Genomic DNA, 21,294 nt, shown 5'->3' with positions numbered 1-21,294 from the left:
CTATAATTGTACGTGAACGCAGCGTCTGCCCACACTGCTGGCCATGGTCGCCGTCGAACTAGAATCTCGAGGTAAAGGTCGGCGGTGGTCATCACTGTGCACGTCGACAATAATGCTTCCACGGGCGTTATTATTATGCTTTAATCGTCACCATCACGTGAACTTTTAAGCGTTTATATTTAGTACTCGCGGTGTGGCCGTTCGCCCGGGATACTTTATTATAAAGAAACTGCAGCCTCTATAATTGTCCTGTACAATCAGTACAACCGATTTTGCTTAACTTAGGATTCGACTTATCGGAGCAGTGCGATAGTCAGCGAAATTTCGTGTGAGGTTATAACCGGCCGTACCCGATGGTTTTGAACATTATAGCTAATTGCTTTGCTGTTTCAAAATATATTGTATATTGTATCAATATGGTCAGTATTCGAAAATATTGCCGCGTGGTTTTCATAGCTATTGTAATGTGTTAGTAGCTTACATTTATTATGTGATTTTAACGTAGATAATGTAAATATTAACCGTTTGTCCTTATTTTTCCATACGATTGTTCGAAAATAAGATTATTAAGATGGCGTAATATATTAACAGTTTTTTTTTTTTTAACAATCAAGCTTCGAGATTGTGTTTGCAAAATGTTTACGAAATACTAAGATAAATAAAAAAAAAAAAAAAAAATAAGAAGTTAAATACATTTGTATAAAAACTAACAAGTGGCTCAATTTTATTTAATACCAGTATATTATATATTATACACATTAACTACCTACTTATGATTGTCACATTATCACGAAATGTGTTTAAAAACATGTTTTCCAATTTATATCAAAACATTTTTACTTAATACTTTATCTGTGTTTTTAGGAAATAAAAGCTATTCATTTTTCAATTGAAAATAAAATCAAATGCACATACAAGTAATCCTTTGGGCTTTGACAAAACAGAGATTAAGTTTACCTATTTTAGATGTACGAAAAAAAAACAATATTGTGTATTGTGTACTAAACAATCTTTGATCGACAGCTATTGAAATACGGTAAATAATTTCATCAGACTTACGTAGCAACTATTGATAAGTATTTTGCGAAATTCCTTTTTTATATTACATATTTGTATAATATATTTAAATGTTAAAAGAATTAATCTATCGGCATGGAAGAACCAACCCGATTCCTAACCAATACATACAATAGTACTAAGAATATTATATAGGGTAGATATTCGAATATTTTGAGATAAATCCATAAGTGCATTCATAAAATATTTAATATACTATACAAAAAACTGAAAAAATCTTGGGAACTGTTGATTAATATTTTTTCTTTGTATAGAACTTTAGATAATTAGACAAAAGGATAATGCCACTGCGCTCGAATGTGTTGTCTTCGTTTTTCAAACGTACAGCATAGCAAATTCGCTTTCAAAAAAACTAATTTTCTGCTGTTACCTAGATTAATATTAATATTAGAGTGAATTTATCAAACTTAAAATACAAGAACATTGTCCATGTTCTTAATCTTGTTTTTACGATATTTCAATTTTTAATCGAGTTAAGAGTATGTAAAATATTATAGTAATATTAAAATAATCGTGACTCGTTCAAAAATTAAAATATTGTGAAAAACTAATTAAATAAATGCATTAGGTATGATATTAAAGTTAATAACACAAAATTAATTCTGCTGAACGCATATATTTACAATATTGTATGTTTGTAGAAAGCGATGATAATATGTTTCATCAAAATAATTTAATATCAATTTAAATATTTATAAAAAAAAAAAAACTAAATTTAGTATAGTCAATTAGTAATAAACTATAAAACCGATTTACTCAACTTACCTTTATTATTTTTGTAGTCGATTACTCAAAAATTATAAAATCGTTTTTACGTGAATGTTTTGATTTATGTTACATAAAGGTCTAAGAGAAAAAACAAATATTGCGTTGAAATTACCATAATAATAGTATTTATTATATATAAAATAATATATAATTGTTATATTATAGAATGTTTATATAAGCATTATTACTTATTAGTAACTCACACGCCGGTAAGTTTCAGTGTAAGAGAATCCGTTTTTTTTTTCCAATAATCTTAGTTGAAATAACACCTAGATACCACAGGTATATTATTACGAGACATTCAATTTTTAAAAATTTTATCAAAGCATTAACAAAAGTATATTTTTTTTTCAAGAAATAAAATACTTTATAAAAATTATTTTTTAAGTATAACCAATACAGTTGTTTACACTTGAACCGGTTGTTTTTCGTTAAAATCCAAAAACCGACGTTTTATGCATATTATAGTTAAGTACACGGATTTTGATATCGCTATTATTATTACAGCAAGGAAAACGATTTACAAATATTTTGAAGGCACATGCACTCGACGGTTACTGCAGCTGTCATCGCGCGCCGCCGTCGTCTGTAGAGGTACTTAAACATTGTAAAAAACACGGTTTGCGTGTTAAGTATCTATTATATTATTATCTTTATTATTATTACTATGATGAATAACATAATTCCAATCATCTATAGATTACGTGGTAGAATTCCGGGAGAGAATTTTCGGGGTTTAAGTTCAAAAAAGGCGCAGCCGTGATTATCGATTATCCGGTATTGGTGGGTGATGTCTGTGACTTGCAGCTATAATAGTATAATAAGTACGAAGAGATTGTCATCAGAACGATGCTTGCGTCGGCTTACCGCCGACCATCATTATAGAATACGTAAAAATAATATCATCGAATAAGACGTATAATAAGCTAAGTATGATAAGCCGGGGTGATCAAATGGTCAGTCTCGGATGATTTCAATATTGATCCCACTTTATTTGAAATTATTATTTAAATCAACTAAAAGCAGTTACATAAATATTTTGGAAATAATAAATTTTTTTTAAATGGCATGAAAGTTGTAAAATCTGATACAGAACTCTAACTTTCTGATGTTAATTTAGAGCAGCCCCATCGTTTAGTAGTGATTAACTCACTATTTCCCAAATTAAATTATAATCAACTGATCGACGATATGCAATGACACTTTCCACCGTTAACAGTATAATTTAAATTTATTTTGAAATTAATTAGAATATTTAAAACATTAATTTTTATATACTTTTACTTATTCATTACATAAGTACATTTATTATTTTAATATTAGTAGCAAGACTTAAAAATAAAAATAAAATTTTTTTTTCTTACGTCTGTCGATCACCAAAGGAAAAATATATTCTCAGTAGATCAACTGTATCAAAAAAAACTTTAGCTACCCCTGGTATAGAGCGTATACCTGTATCGTGATGCGTGTTTTATGTATATCATTGCAGCATTGCAATAAATCATGTTTGCTGTCACTTTAGGATTATTATTTATCGTACACTCAGTGGTTAACAGTGGCGACGTTTGATACTATATTATTGTTAATCTCTGAGATAAAACGATTAACCAGTAAGTCTCTTGGATATTATTCGTAGGTTTTTTTTTCTAATCTCCCCGCTCCTAACTCCACCGACAACGTTGCTGTAAATCCTTTCACCGCGATAAACAAACAAACAATCGAACAAACAAATAATAAAAAAAAAAGCTCCTTATACCACTCGTGTATCTATTTTGTAATAAAACCTCCGGTGTAATAAGCCTGTCGATCGGGATTTTTGGCGATAACTGTCGGATCAGCGATTATACGCACACTGTCCTGATATGCGACGGCTCTTCTCACATCGCATTCAATCCGCCGCGGTCTCTTCCCGACCAAATTATCGTTATAATTATTATTGATTTTCATCGAAATAACATTTATCGATGGTGTCGTTTTCTCGTGGCGTTCATACGGTGTGTACATTTAAAATCATGTATAGAACACATTGTTAGTACCTGCCGGTAACCATAATTGTACCAACGGAATAAGAACGATATAATAATATTATACAGGTATAGTTAGGTATTAATACAATAACGTTGCGCGACATTTTCGAGATATTTCCGTCGTCGATCGCGAGTATTGCGCAGCTCTCTGTCGACCGGACGGACGGGCTCGTCATCATCATCGCCTACACTGCCTGCAAAAGTATAAATTATTATTATTATTATATACGGTGACGACACCAGTTCCTGACAGCGCACCAAAAGATTTGTGACCTGAGTCTCGTCGACTTAGCGGGAGCGACCGGTGTACAAAGGTACGTGCGCTGCAGATCGCGACGGCGTTAAACCATTGCGCCATGGTGGAAGTACAGTCGCAGACCACGAGCCCCAAGCCCGTGGTCATCAAAAGATCCACAGAAATGCCGATGGCTGCCGGGTCACCGACGGCATCGGAGATGAAGCGTCGCCGGCGCCGACACTCGCGTCTCATGTCTAACGCCTCGTCGGTGGTGTCGGCCGCAGCCGCCGGCATCCCGGCTTCCGAAAAGCACAAGATATCGTGAGTATATTATATTATTATTATGATTATGCGATCTACGGTGCGTATTTGCGTGTGTGTATGTTAAGGAGAGCATTAGTAAATTTATGATTTTAAAATACTCATGAATTGTTTCAAAATTAAAAGATAACAATAAAAGCCCAAGCGACTGTGAATTGTCTCCTTCGAATTTGATAATAGGTCAATTATCTATAGATATCGATAATTCTAGAGTAAAACGAATTCTGAACTCAGAATTTGCTGTGTTGCGTGTTGGTAAAATGTTATTTTTAAACAATTTGCGTATCTGTGGGCGATCGAGCACAGATTTCCACGCACATTGAAAGAAACATGGTGCCAAGCAGAGATTTCATTCCAAAGACTACGGTACGCAACGCACCACAACGGTTTCGGTTCAATGTCGCGCGAAAAAAGAAATGAAAATAAAAAAAATATGACAATACCAAATATTTATGATACATAAATCTAATCTCGTTGCTTTTTTTCTTTCCGGCGGACGTACTAAAATCGCCGTACAGGAACAGCGAAGCACTGATGCACATGGTAAAGGCTACTATCGGAGGAGGGTTCCTGGCCATGCCCGAGGCCTTTCATAACATTGGCATAGTGATGGGCGTCGTGGGCACGGCAATACTGGGCTTTTCCGTGTTGAACATGATGGCATGCATAGTGAGTATACGTGCGAAGCCTTCCGATAAACGTAAACCAGAATGAATATAAATGCTCGATTTTTCATTTAAGGAGCCTTTGTCCCCCACAGGCTAGAAAATATGTCTATCGATTTCCAACAGTATATTCAATTTCGTGTGTTACATTTGTTACATTTTATATATAAATATTATATATGATAATATATTGATACACCAACTTGACTACCACAACAATATACACACCTGGACATTTTTTGTCTCTATCAATATTAATATTAATAATTGTTTTAGATATATAAATTAGACGAGTCTTTTTTTTATTGATATAATAATCTCTTGCACTAGTTTTCAAACTCCAGCTACGAAAAACTTATTCATAAGAAATAGAAATCCTTCTATGGTTAACTATAATATCGTAATAAGGTACTCCCGACCATGTTACATATTTCGTGGAGGCACCGGATAAAATGAAAATAAACGAAATTTATTAAGAAAATTATTGATAAGATATCAATATATCAGTATATCTTAAATCGCTTTTTTTTCAATTTTATTTTTATTAATTTATAAACTACTTTATAGAATGTAAAATGAAACAATGAAATACTAAATATTATTGTGACTTGAATTTAATTTTCAAAAATCTTAAAAGAAGGTAACATAGAATATAGATAATGTCATTAAATTTTTAAATTGTACCTTTTAAAAAATTTATAGTAAATCATTTTTTTTTAATCGTTTTGATGGAACTCTCGAAAGTCTCTGTTGTGCATACAGTTTAATTTAAGGGGTTTATATAGGCAATTTCGCTGTGAATTATAGAAGTGATAAGTTGCGTGACAAACATTATCTAAATGATTTCCCCTCAATAACCGTTGGGACATTGGCCGCAAAAGACAGTATGCAAAACATATTGTTATTTGTTTAATATGCACGGTGTATGTTAAAATAATCAATGTCTACAGAGGAGACAGGGTTCTTATAACAAGTTATTAACTCTCGAGTGGTCTAGATTCCGGAAATAATATTATGAATACAATATTTGGTAAAAGTAGTAAGCACCAACAAGGAACGGTAGGGGAGGACAACTGCACCCTTATTTTGTTAAATTAATATTCAAGAAAACTAGGGAATTCGCTCCCTAGTGATTTTGTTTATAGGTATATATAATATTATATATTGAGTAGGATATTAAAACCATGGATGTATTAATTTTGAAGTGAATGACAAATCAATTGATCATTATGTGCAAAAACATTTCAGTGCGAATATTTTCTATTATTAAGCATATTTAAGAGTAAATTCATAATAACTTATGAAGAACGTTGTATTAAATTCTCATACTTTTTGATTCAAATTTTTACGAAACTGCTATATATATATATGATATTTCATCGAAGAAAAAACGATTTTCTATATTTTGTTTTCATTTAAAAATAGTTTACTGAACTTTTACATACATATTATATATATAATATAAATATTTTTATATTATTCTATAAATAATGACATTTTCAAAATCTTTTGACTAATTAATAATTTTAAGCTATTTCTTATTTATACCATAATTACATTAATATAAATATAATTAAATTTATTCTCACTGTTTTACAGTAAGTCGGTAGTTAAGAGGCTCACGCGACTGATATAATGACGTCCTCATTTTTTTTTTAATAACTTTTATAAAATTTTAAGAGCATTATATTTTCAAATTTTATAAGGTATATGTTAATATTTTTAAATAAGATTCAGTCAATTTTTGTTATGATTTTAGGTTTTACAATACCATTTGCACCGAACATACTTTCAGTCGGTGCAAATTATTAACTAATTAACTTGGTATTTTGACTGATAATCATTTATTAATGCTTATATTTAATGGTCAAATCGTAAAATTTAAAATAAAACTTTAAACAATTCAAATTAAGTTAAGTATTTTTACATTAGTCTGGAATGTGCAGACAAAATTGCCACATCCAAAAAAATACCTTGTCATTGAGTCACATTGGTACATTGATTAATGTTGAATTCAAATAATGAAGCATTGCATACGAAGAAATAAGCTAAGACAGATCATCAGCCTATACTTCTAAAGAATATTTTGAAATTAATGTATTTATTACTATTAGTAATTAATATTTCTATTTATAACACAGCAGGTAAAAATTATTTTTGCCAAATAAAAAAAAATATATAATTACATATGTATATTACATTATTACTAAGATATTATTAATTTACAAACTAATACTGTAATACCGACATAAAGTAAAATAGTGTTAATATAGGTTCCTGTCATGTATATTTAGAAAATGTCATTGTCTTCAATTAATAATAATTAATAATATATGTAGTGGTGAAATATTTTAGTCATCTGTACGAAAATTATTTTTAGAGTTACAACTAAATAGCTAACATTGTTATTTTTTGTTTGAATATTCAACTTGTATTTACTTTGAACATCTATTATATGTATTTATATAGCATATAATGAGTTATCCGGATTCATTTTTAATAAGTCATACTGACAGTCGAATATAATAATATTATTAAACTATTTGTTTATCATCTATACTAAAAAATTAACTTATAATTCTAAGTAATTATTTTGTCGTTTTGACATTTTAAAAACGATAGGATTTTGTGAAAAAAATCACAATTTAAATTTTTAGTTTTCAGGAATAGTATTAAATAAGTATTTAGACAAATATTTGACACCAATATAAGTGTATTTTAGACTTAACGTGTGTTTATGGTATAGGTCAGATGCTCGCAGACATTGCGGTCCGGTAAATATGTCGACATCATCTTGGCTGAACAGAACGGCAATAACACTGTGGCCAAAAGAGAAGATGATGAAAACGTCGATAGAAAACACCAGCAAGAAAACAACGAATTGCTACTACCTCCAATGGACTATCCGGATACCGTAGCCGCCGTATTTAAGTATCGCGCCCGTGGCCGGTTCGCTTGGCTCGCGCCATTTGCCAGGTACGTGTATTTTTCGATAACGAATAAACCATCAACTCCACCATCGCCCAATTGTGTGATAAGAAATTAGTAGTGAGGGACTATAATATATCCTATCTCCGTCGACATCCCATGTTGACATCTCGGTCTAACATCTTCATGGTTACTATAGAGTATTTTAGTTTTTAGATAAGTGCTAACAGATTTGACATCGAGTGAAAATGTTTAGTGATCCTTTAACATATAACTTCAAAAATTAATTAGAATACAGCCAGTACCTATCTAAAGTCTAAACTAATATAAAGTATGTTTATTTTAAATAAAAAATAAATATACAACTGCCCTGTCAGTGATGTATAGGCTGTAATAGGATATAATATAAAAACCTATGTAAGGGTATGGATATTGATAGATACAAATAAATAATAAAAAATAAATTACATATAATATCATAATAACAAATTCAGTGATAAATATATTTTATTTAATTTAATACGGGGTGTGTCTAATTATTAGGTAAATAAATAAAAAGTTATAAATAAATATAAAAAGTAATAAAAATATGTATAAAATAAATAAAAATGAAAATACTTTTTTTTTATTATAAATAGTGGTAAGATAGATTGGAGTTTTGATAAGGTTTATTATTTGATATCATAAAATTCAAATTTTTTTCGTCTATCTATTCATTGTGACAGCGTAGTAAAATAAACCTATATAGTACAACTAGTGAATAGTGTTTTTTTTAAATTAATATTATATTTTAATAAATACACTTGTATCTATATTAATTGTCTCATATTTTTTTTTGTATTTCTTTGATTTCAATCTTGATGCTACCGAAAAATGACATCTTTAAAAACAGAAACTTTACTAGTACCGCGCTGGTGGCTACCTATTATGGGGTGAATATTATCTACGTGTGCATTGTGGCCGGTACGTGTAAGCAGGTAGGTATTATATGACCTTATTACAGTTATCGGATATAAACATGTTAATTAATAGAAAATGTTGAACCTTAATTCAAGGAAAAAAGAGAATATTTTAATGTCGTATTATTTGATATAATATAACGCTACAATAATAGCTACTATTTTATCATGATTTATAGGCAATTTTAAAATTATAATAAGTTAAAAATATTAATGACACTTATCTGGCCAGAGTATAATTAATATTTATATTTGTTTTATTATTTAGGTAAACTATAATCCAAATATTACATTTTTAAACGTTTTCTCGTATACCTAATACTTAGTTTGATTAGACCATAATGCAGTTTAAATGTAGTAAATTAATGCAAGTTATAACTTTTGGGTATAATAGAAATACTTAATGGCTGTTTAAAAAAAATCCTAAATGAAAATATAAAACATCAACAGTGGCGGCGTAAAGGAGGTGAGCGTAGCTTCTATGCTTCCTATAAACACTTTTGATCGTACACTTAAGCTAAATTCAATTATTGTGGTTAATATAAGTACGCGCCTTCAAGATAAGTATATAAATTAACTGTGTTTTTATTGAAATTTTGCTAGATTTTTAATAAATAAAATGTAAATGACTATATTTTTCAAATCGTGATTTGATTTTGTTCATTCAAAATAAACCAACATTTTATAATTTACCAATAAATAACTATATAAAATGAATATTTTCAAATTTCAAAAATAAAAAAATAAGAATTTAATCGGTTTTTGAATAGGTAATTATTTGCAAATCGTATTAAAATGAGTCTTTGATTATATGAAAAATCCGTTTTGTAAAATATTCACTAAAATATTGAATTAGGGTTACAGCCGTTAATAACTTTTCAATCAATTAACATACTGTATTTACATGTACAACAACAACGTGAAATTTAGTATTAGTGTTAAAACACAATTTACGACGTTACATTCTACGCTCGGTTTCGTTTCAGCTCATCGATCAGCACACCGCCAATGCAGCTGAGGACTCGTGGAGCTATTTGGTTCACGGACTGTCTATCCGTTGGTATCCGATCTTAGCTGCGGTACTTATCGTCCCCGTGGGTATGGTCCGTTTGATCAAATATCTGGTTCCGTTCTCAGTGGCCGCCAACGCCTGCATGCTGGCCGGGACTGTGGCCGTGTTCTACTTTATTTTCTTTGGTGACGATAGACAAAACTCACTAGCTCCCGAGGAACAAGCCAAGCTAATTGTTTGGCCGGCTACCCGGTGGTCGTTGTTCACCGGCAGTGCCCTGTGCTCGTTGGAAGGCGTTGGAATGGTAACAGTCATAGTTAACATATTACATTACACGAACATGATCAAACAATTTATAAAGCTAATAATTTTTAATAAATTTAGTTTCAATGTTTTTATAACTAAGTGATAAAAATATATGAGGTAGTAGGTACACTCACTAATCATTGGCAGGGCGTATTTAGAAATAATGCGAGAGGGAGTACAATAAAAACTAATTCGTATCATTGTTAAAAAATGTACATTTTGTTAAATAACATATATGCTTTTAAGAGTAACATAATACCTATGTTTAAAAAATATAGACTAAATAATTCAATACCATTTGATAAAATATTAAAATCAATATAATACATTCATAGGTACGATGTATAACTATCGTGGAGATATATGGAATTGATTTCTTTGTTTGTGCCTATAAAGTTGTATTAATGTTATATAATAATTTTAGTTTGTCTAGTACCTATAAAAAATTAAAAAGTAATAATATTATATTATAGATTGACTTATTCAATTATAGATTCCCATTAAATTGTTGTAATATTTTCAAAAATTGAATAGACATCAACAAATTATACATTATTCAATATCAAAAATTATTAAAAATACTAAGTTTGATTTTAAATTTTAAATCTATAGTTGACGTCGTCGTTATATCACTAATTTGTTCAATATCGACCTTCAATATTTTAAAAATATGTTTTACGACCCTATAGTAGACTTCTTGAAGATTAATTAACACGTAGTAGTATTATCAATAAGCATAGAATATCACGATGCCGTTAAAATATTAAATGCTGATATTCAAGAGGTAAATAGAGTTTTTTTTTGTGAAATATACAAATTGAATAATTTTTTATGTCTACATAAAAATCTTAACAATAAATCTAACTCACAGTAATAGGTAATATATTATAGTATTTAATCTCTATTTAAATACTTTTTGAACTAGGCCATAAATGTGATTGAATGATACTATAAACATGATATATACAACCATAAAATATATTTAGTACCTACTTATATTACAGATGTATCGACTTTTTCACGCATAATAAAGTTAGTTTGAGTATGTGCAATAAAAACATAATTTAAATTATAACAGCGGATTATCGAATTATGAATTGGTCCCTATTGAAGGGGCGGAGCCTTTTAGTGTAGGTTAAATGTTGAATTTAACAAATTTAAAAAGGTTACCTATAGTTATACAATTGATGATATTATGTTTTCTATCGTAACAATTTGTTCATTTTTCTGATTCAGGACTATGATTGGCTTATTGTTCATAGTATAATGACGTATAAAATATATTTTTTTATATTACGACAGTTATTTATTGATTTATAATTTTTAGATCTGGAGCCACATTGAATATATTGGAATACGGCTTTAATAAATTACAATAATTTATACGTATGTAACGTATGCAAATGCCAACGTATAAATACTAACTAATGTATAAAATACCTTACTAGGTATAAATACTTATGAATAGATAATAAAAAACAAATGAAAATAACATAATTCACCGGCAATTATTATAAATAAATAATATATAATGTAGATTTTCAATTTTTTCGGTTAATTATGGCTTTTATCAAACAAACTGTTAAATGTTGAGTACTTAAGTACTTTGTGAATTTTTGTTTATACATACAAATTAAGGGACTTTATTTCTTTTTGACTATTAGGTGAAAATATATAAAGAAATACTTACCTATATAATTATTATAGGTACTTAAGTTTTTATCTTTTACTGCTCTGAATAACGTGGTTTGGTTTTACCCTATTTAAATATAGAATTGGGATGTACAATAATTTGATTTTCCAATTTTTGACTGCAAAGTGCGGATTGCTAATGCTGAACAATCTCTCTCTCTCTTTCTCTCTTATAATATTATTGTGTAAATATTATCCTATTTGTGTTTGCTAATTTTTCAAAACTATGTCTATAATTCTATATTATGTAAATTGTGTCATCAATATGCAATTATTGGACTACCATTCCATACTTTTAACAAATATAATAAATATTATGTTACATTATAATAATTATACTTCGCTGGACATTAATAAATTAAATAGTTGAAGTTAAATTTAAAATCCTATATTATTTTAATTTTCTAACTTTAGTAACTAGTTACTTTTAGGTTTGCGTAAATTTAACTATCTACTTAAGATTTTTATTTCTTACTAACGTGAAACAGAGTTGGGCATCGTTCGAATAAAATTGTATTTAGATAATATTTTATTCGAATTAAATTTATTCAAGTAATTCAAAAACAATATTATTCGAATAATTTTCACTAATTGTCTTGGTTAACATATGGTTAATATATTGAAAATTAAAACATTTACGTATTAAAAAATAATAGTTAGCATTGTATTTTAAGTTAACGATCTAAAATCTTCTTTTATTTGAAATATATAAAAAAAATACTAAAATGAAACTAATATAGAACTATCTAAAGAAGAAACTAGAGAGTAAAGAATTTGAATCTATTTGTATTTTGTATTAGCATTATATTTGAAAATTATTCAATTACATTTTTTTTCGAACAAGTATTTATTCGAATAATTGTAGATAATATTTTGTCTAACTCTGACTTGAAATCAATTAATTACATTTTTTATCCGAGTTAATTAATTTTGTTTTATTACTTTTTAATTGATTTTGTTTTCATGTAAAATAATATTTTAGGTTTTATTCAATAAATATTTTTGACGAATAATTTAAATTAAGCTTAAATACAAATGCTGTACAACCATATTATATATAGTTTTGTGTTGATAAAAAAATAAAGTAGAATAGTGTTAGAACTTGATAAGAAGTTGACAAAAATGTCTACCAAATTCAAACTTTTTCCCACAGGTACCATAAATCAACTAATACTATTAATGATTGAGTTAAAAATAATAACTTGACCTTGTAATAATAGTATGGAACATCATATTGAATCGTGTATTATTTTATTATACATGATGCGTTTACTAAGCCTATAATAATATTGCGTAACCTGTTGTGTCTCGTTGCATGTGCCGGTCCGCCCGTGTCATCGTCCGGTCCTAATAAACACTATAAAAGCTGCTGCATATCGAGAATGCGATGAGCAGGCCACTGGAACTTGCCGGACCGCCCGCGTATACGCTGCACCGGGCCATGGTGGTCATAGTCACGATGAACAGCGCGCTGGGGCTGTTCGGCTACATGCGGTACGGCGACCGGTGCGCGGGCAGCGTATCGCTTAACCTGCCACAGGATAACCGGTTAGTACCTATATTCGTACATGCATTTTACTGTTTTAGGCATATTTTAATTTATGACGACGTGTCGTATGCTATTCAAGTAATATAAAAATAAAACTGTAGATCCGAGACATAAATACAAAATAATAATAATAATAATATGGTCCGATAAAAAATGCGTTTCTCTACGAAATTTCTTTTAAAAAAAATAATAATAATAATAACTTTCCAAATGTATACATGAAACCGTTTCCTGTGCGGTTGCCCACGTGTTACAAGAATGTTAAAATACTGTCGTATAATATTCCCCGTATAAAACTACCAGTTGCTCAAGAACTTAGGTATCTACGCAATTAGAGTAGGTTAGGTAGATTATACAGTGTAATATATTTATATGGCCAAACTTATTTTCCCAGTCAATGTTTGTAAATTATTGTTTTTTAATTAAAAAACATTAGGCTAATGAAAATAAAAAAAAAAAAACAATTTTTTTCACTACTTTTTCAAAAAGTAGAAATATATTTATTTAATGTTCAATTGCGATTATCCATACTTTACATTGAAATTTCTAGAAAAATATTTTGTTTAAAAAAAACTCAAATGTTAATAAATGGTATAAATATAGATTTATACTTATTAAAAAAATGCAAGGTTTGGCAAGCTAATGCAATTTTTTAACACAGTTTTAATTACCTAATGTTACCTATTTTTTCTATTAAGTTAACAAATACTATCTACTAAACTTAAGTTCAATTCATCGATAAAAAAATTGTATTCAGCATCAAAATAATTATTAATCGCTTAAAAGTAATTTAATATAGGTACTTGTTTGTTATTATATAGATGTAATATATATAAAAATATATTATGTATGTTTTTAAAACCTGTAGCATTTATATAACTGTCCATTTCAGACTGAAAGATTGTTTAAATTGAGTGTAAACTATTATATTCTTTAAAATTTAGAATTTAGAAAATGGATAATTCAAATATAATAAATAAAATCATTAAAAAAATGTCTATATTTATGACTTATAAGCGATTAAGCATTTTGCAAATGAAGAACTCAATGTATCTTTTACAGTTAATTTAATACTATCATATTATTTGAATTTATTTACATACATATTATAATATCTCAGGGAAATTTTGAAACAACTACTGTTATTCAAAATAATTAAGCGGTAATTAGTAGTCTAATCAAACAAAATAAGTACTAAGTAGTGAATACTAAATAATACTGTAGACGTGTAATGAGTGGAAAATAAAAAACTATAAAAATGTATAATATACTATTATAAGAGGTACCTTTATGATAAGTATAAATTGAAACGGTCACAATCCATGATAATCGTATTAATACTAATAATTATTATTAATAAATGTTATGAATACAAACCGCTGTTAGGTTAGGTGGCACATGGTTATTAATGTTGTTTTACGGTCAGCTTATGTTTCCCCATTATTAATTTGTAACAAAGAAAATTAAATAGTATTAAACACGAAATTCTTCGTAAATAGTTACATAAAACCATTTTTTCTTTAATAAAATTTTCTATATTTTACAAACTTATAACTTCCTACTGTTTAATTTTTTTTTCAAAACAAATAAAAATGAGCTGAGAATTTAAATTAGCCAATATAGTATGAACCACCTTATTGTATACTATGCATCGAACAAAGGCATGATTTTTTCGGTTTTGTTGTGATGTGTTTAGTGGTATAATTTATTTATATTATAATATAGGTTATCCTTTTATCCTAGTTAATTTAAATAATCGACTGTCATTCATACATTTCTGGTTCTATCACTAGAATTATATACTGATTATAGAATTTCTATGTTTTACTGTCTTCGACGATACAACGACAATGTTCTGAAATACTGTCTCCACAACCTGAACGTAATGTTAATATAAGTATAGGTACTAAAAACCCGTGATCCTTGAACTCAGTTGAATACGATTTACATAATTTTGATTTTGGTTTTTAATATTTTCATTATATATATATACCTATATTAGATACTTCGTACGACATCAGAACCGCTGTGCACTCACGTCCCCCACCAACTGTTTATTGATTTATGACACCTTTTCTGACGTCCGTTTTAAAAATTATTCAACATAATCACAAATAAATAATATTACCATTTAAAATCGTTGTATAATTTAAATTATAGTTACGTATCAATGTACCAAACATGCTCAATACGCTTATTTTAATCTATTGTCCATCATACACGAAAACAATTGATTTTGTTTTTTAATCGACTAATATGATTTTACCATCATCGTTGTTATTAGAATTAATTTATTTTAATGAATTTTAGTGCTAGTAGTTTAAATAATGTACTGACAATAATTAAGTTGATATATACATGATATGAAGGCATAAAAAAGTTAACAATCAAATATGTAAAACATACTGAATAACTTGTCACCCAAATCGAGAAATTAAAGAAATTATATTGTTTTGAACATATACAGAACCACAAAATAACCCAGCACCCTTAAAAAGATATGTATTAAATTTATAAGTATGTAATTTATATTGTGCATAACTTGGTAAGGCTAAAAATCTTAAAAACACCCATCCTCTCGTCCCTTTGTGTTGTTTCAACCTATAATCTGCTACTATTCTAACTATATATTAATAACTGCTGATCGTAATAATTATGAAATTCAGATGAAGTTCGTCATTGTAGATATAAATTAATGATAACAACTTAACGCGTATTAAAATATTTTAATTATTTTTATATCAGTCTGTCGGAAGTTATCAAAATCATGATCGCCTTGGGTATCCTGTTAACGTACGGACTCCAGCTGACCGTCACCACAGATCTGGCGTGGCAAGGACTTCGTAGCAAGCTCGTTGGGTTTAAGGGTGGAGATGCTGACAGCGGGGATGACGAGGAATCTTCACCAAGGCTAACAACGTACTATTACTGCATGAGGTTCATCCTAATATTCGGCACCAGTAAGCATAAATACACATAGTATATACGCAATATCTATAATATTATGATGACTGGGCTAAAAAATAATTTGTCTTGAACACTTGACGTTAACTGTACAAATTGTACAATTTCTTTTAGCTTTCGGCAAAATCCAACCTACTTTTTATTTTGATGTTTTGTACAAAAAAAAAAAAACAATAATTTGGTAGATTTTTGAAGTTTTCACTGGTGTGTTTAGATTTAAAAATTACAATTTTATTGTTAACGAATTCGTGACACAGAGTACAGGCTTTTAAGTTCATGTAATATTTACTTAGAAATGTATACGTGGTGTTCCTAAAAATTTGTATGAGACTGTAGTCTACTGCCCATGCTGAGTATTTCAATGTTCAATGTTTCAATTTTTGAATTCAAGCTATTCCTTAAATGTAGCTAAAAATACGCATATATTTTTAATTCGTTAAGTTAATATTGAAATATTTAAATTTATTTAAGTTTAAAGTTGCAAGTTGAATGAAAAAAAAAATGTTACTTAACTTGTTTGAGAATCAATTTTAACTATTTAAGACATAATAAATTATTTTTATAAGAGTGTAATAAAGGTTTACAACTATAAAAATATGTATAATCAAGACAATATAATATTATGTTATACAAGCGAGACGCGAGTATCCAATATTATCCGGCAAAGTTACAAAAAGTAAGACTACCAGTCCAATAAAAGACCATTATTAAAATGATTTATTAATTATTTAGATACGTTTTCGATTCACGTGTGTCTCGTTTTTTTCTGAATTTTATTATATTTATTACAGTAATGGTGGCCGTGGCCGTGCCGGACATCGGACCGCTCGTATCGCTCGTGGGTTCCGTCGGGTTCTCGTTGCTGGGCCTGGTCGTGCCCGTGGCCATGGAAACCGTTTGGTACTGGTCCGACGAAGACGACGGCTGTGACGGTGGAACGGCCACAACAGCGGCCAGATGTGAACCGCCGGCCCGCGGCAACCTCTGTCGCCGAATCGTGCGGCATGTCAAAAATGTGGTACTGCTTGTGTTCGCTTCGTTGGCGTTGGTCGGCGGCGCATTTTACAACATCCGTGACATCGTGGCCAGAGCCTCCGGAGACTTAGCGGCGCCTCCCGTCTGACGGAGGATCGTCTTCCGCGCGGACGATTTAATATTGTATTTTATTTTATTTTTTTTTTTTTTTGACTTGGTTTTGTGTATAAATAAACGCGATAACGTTAAATAATTGACGTAACCACAGATATACAGATATAATTGCTAACACAATAAAACGGTTGAACTACAATGCCGTCATATTGTATAGGTATTACGTGCAAAGAGTAAGAGACAATGGGTAACGCAAATGTTTTCAGTGATGAATTTGAAGTAGGTTCGTTAACGGTTATTATTATCGATATGGAATATTATAATCCGGCTTTACGCCGATAATAATCTCGAAAGGATTTGCTTACCGAATTTTCCTCTTTACACGTTTTACCGATAACAGGAATAACAGTACTGTCTAGTATTAGTATACAATTATTGTATAAATCTGTTTACATAAAAATATAATACTATATAATTAAATTTTTTGTTACGACTGTTTGTATCTTTTATTCCAATTGTAAATGATTTAAATGGAGACGAAAAAAACACGTTATGATGGTCTCTTGTGTGTCATTTTTCGTGGGTGATGCATGCAGTTTTCGTATAAATACCTTCTACAACAGTACGTACAAGTACTTACCAAGGTCATTAAAAGTACCAAAAATCAGTATTTGAATAAATTAATTACTAAACTGAATAACTCGGGAAGCTCACAGTGTTGTATATAAGTGTTGGACCAAATTTACCTCAAGTACTCCATTTAATAACTATAGTGTTGTTAATTTCAATGAGAATACTGGCGTACAGCCAACCGGCGTAAATTATTCGTATAGATTAGTAGCATAAATATTTCATAATTAATCTAAATATTGCAAAGTATATTATAATTTATAGGTAAAATAGTGAACATTTTCATAAATATTTTTAGAATAACAATAAAATAGGTACCTAACATTGATTAAAATATCGATAGTTTTGTTGAGTCATAACTTCGGGAACTGGTTGAACGTAAATGATAAATGATAAATTATAAATTTAGAAAGTTGGCACTTATTGCTCGTGGATGACTTTATTTGCTCCAGAAAGCCATCATTTGAGATGTAAAATTGTATTTGCAAATGGTTTGAAAAAAGGGACTTTTAATCGAATAAATTTCCGGGAAACAATGATAACAGTGATTCAAGCGACAGATTCAAAACCTCTAACATTAAATTTAACGTTTGCGCGTACTACGTCTTTAACTTTAGCACATTACAATGTTTACATATAGTACATACGTTATTTAATATTCCAATTAATACACTGTTATCGTAATTGACATCATACTGAAATGTGCAAATCTCTAAATAAACATAGACTATTCGTCGAAATTGAGCAACTCGTGAATAAAAAGTTTAGACTTTTGCTGCGTGCTATTCTTGTAATTCCGATTTTTGTAATCAAGCAACTTGTAAACGATCTTCTTCGTTGCTTTTTTGTCGTTTTTCACTTGTTTTAGAAGTTTGTAATCTTTTATTATCCTTGCTTTTTTAAAGAGCAAAACAATCTATTACTAAAAAATTATTTTAAAGTACCAATATTACGAATTAAATATAATATATTTACAAAACGTATACAACATTATTAAAACGCAAAAAAAAATTAATTTAATAACATGATGTGTAAAATATATTTATTGATGAACACTACTAAAAATATCAAAAAAATACCTAAGCGGATCTAAAAATCAAAAACGTCAAAATAATTAAAAATCAGTTTCAATTAAATTATTTTGTAGCTAATTCAAATTTTGAATTAAGAAAACTATATTATACAGTAAACTAAACAAAATGCATTTTCCTTTAAATCACTGGTCTTTAAACATGATTAATTATATTTACAAAACAATATATCAAACATACAAGCTAAACTATAATATTCAACAATATCATAATATTATCACCATTACAGTTTTCTGTACTTAAACACAATATTATTTGAATTCTATATTTTTAATTGAAAAGGTTATCAAAAGATAAGGTAACTTTTAATAACTGAGTTATTAAGATCTCGATTTGTTTAAAGTAAACATTTATTAAGAGAGGAGGTGTTGACTTTGCCAAATTACCCTGTTTCAAATCTGTCACTCATCATGGCATTCAAAATAATGATTCTACGTGGAATTTATTAAAATATTTTATTATCCGCACACCACCTAAACCTAAAAACACGACTTATAAATATTTGTAATTGTGTACACTATGTATAAAAGTTTTTAGTATATACATTACTACATTAGGATCATTAAGTATACATTGATATGGATTTTAGAATTGAATTAGTTATATAAACATTATTGCCAAGTGTATACTACACTACAAATATAATATTTTATTTTATTATCTTAAAACCTAGTTTGCTAGGGAGAACTGTAATTAAATTAATGATCTCATAATAACACTGTTACTAAAAATCTAATCTTTATAGTTCATAGTTTATACTAATAATTTGATTATTTTTACTATGTTCTTTGTAAGAAGAATTTATAGTGAATAGATTCACAAGAAACGATGAAAGCCCCAGCGGAAATATAAGTCATGTAGATTACTATCACCTTTCTGTAGAAAATGATAATTCATAGCCATTAAAAAAAAGTTTGATGAACCGAATATATTTTTTTTTAATTTTTAATTTAACCGGTTTTATCATTAACATATACAACTACATTATAAAGCACTTAGCTAGAATATTTTTATTAGAAGGATTATAAGTATATGCCTTACCACTCTACCTATTATGCCTATATTTTATGATATACGATTAAAACACACAAATAACAGTAAGTTTCAAAATTTTGATGGTAGTATGAACAATTTTTGATATTAATATTTTAAAAATGATAAAACTATTCATCAAAAGTAATTTTAGAATACGAACTTTTACCAAATATGATCATTGAAAATCACTGCTATAGAGTATAATTATACATCGAAATGCAAAACCAAGTGATAAAAATTATATTAAATATGTGCTTGTTAATGAAAAGTATTATTATTAAATTGATAAAAAAATTTTTAGTTTCAAAATTTGATTTAGAAATCTTGAATTTTCCTAAAAATAATATAAAATAACTAATTAATTGTGTTTTTTTTAAATTTTAGATCACTATGTTTTATTTCTATCATAAAATAAGTTAATATACTAATTAATTTAGACATTTTACACTTTATTATCATATTCAAAAACAATACTTCATATTAAAATGTATTTACAGTACCTACTACATAATTGTTTAGGGACAGTGGGACTTTCTAAATTATAATTAATAATTATTCACACGTATAATACCTAATGCTTCCATATAAAAAAGCAAACAAATTTAAAAATCTTTAATTGGATAAACTAGAATTAGGTTAGATTTAACGAAATAAATTGTGTTTATTGTGTGTAAGTTAGATACTCATACTTAGAATAAATAGAAAAATTTTAAAGCTTTTTGATTATATTTAAAACAAATTGTATAGTTATATTTATACAACTATAAAGTTAAAATTAAATTAAATCACTAAAATTGAATTTTATGTTTATCTGAAAAAATTAACAGGTAATAATAATTCAATTCAAAATAAGATAATTTGAACGAATAAAATTGTATGCAAATATAAATTTATTATAAAATAAATTGTATTGCCCGATAATGTTTGGTTAGGCAAAATATTC

At 28.5% G+C, this 21,294-nt stretch overlaps 1 protein-coding gene across 1 annotated transcript; it reads left to right on the top strand.

Annotated features, from left to right (window-relative positions):
* The first annotated feature begins 3,615 nt into the window (after nt 1-3,615).
* Nucleotides 3,616-18,075, top strand: LOC113556712 (proton-coupled amino acid transporter-like protein CG1139). Its single transcript, XM_026961824.1, has 8 exons — nt 3,616-4,431; nt 4,950-5,100; nt 7,843-8,072; nt 8,917-9,001; nt 9,970-10,299; nt 13,360-13,541; nt 16,288-16,502; nt 17,298-18,075. Exons 1-8 carry the CDS (start codon nt 4,229-4,231, stop codon nt 17,627-17,629), a joined length of 1,728 nt encoding a protein of 575 aa, XP_026817625.1. The 5' UTR covers nt 3,616-4,228; the 3' UTR covers nt 17,630-18,075.
* Nucleotides 18,076-21,294: the final 3,219 nt, after the last annotated feature.

This window comes from Rhopalosiphum maidis, chromosome 3 (assembly GCF_003676215.2).
Source record: "Rhopalosiphum maidis isolate BTI-1 chromosome 3, ASM367621v3, whole genome shotgun sequence".
Taxonomy (NCBI): Eukaryota; Metazoa; Arthropoda; class Insecta; order Hemiptera; family Aphididae; genus Rhopalosiphum; species Rhopalosiphum maidis.
This window is presented reverse-complemented; position numbering and strand designations above follow the sequence as displayed.

Coding starts and splice junctions, on each gene's coding strand:
- LOC113556712 (XM_026961824.1), top strand. CDS start 4,229: ATGGTGGAAGTACAGTCGCAGACCACGAGCCCCAAGCCCGTGGTCATC. Junction 4,432..4,949: donor TCCGAAAAGCACAAGATATC/GTGAGTATATTA, acceptor ATCGCCGTACAG/GAACAGCGAAGCACTGATGC. Junction 8,073..8,916: donor TGGCTCGCGCCATTTGCCAG/GTACGTGTATTT, acceptor CTTTAAAAACAG/AAACTTTACTAGTACCGCGC.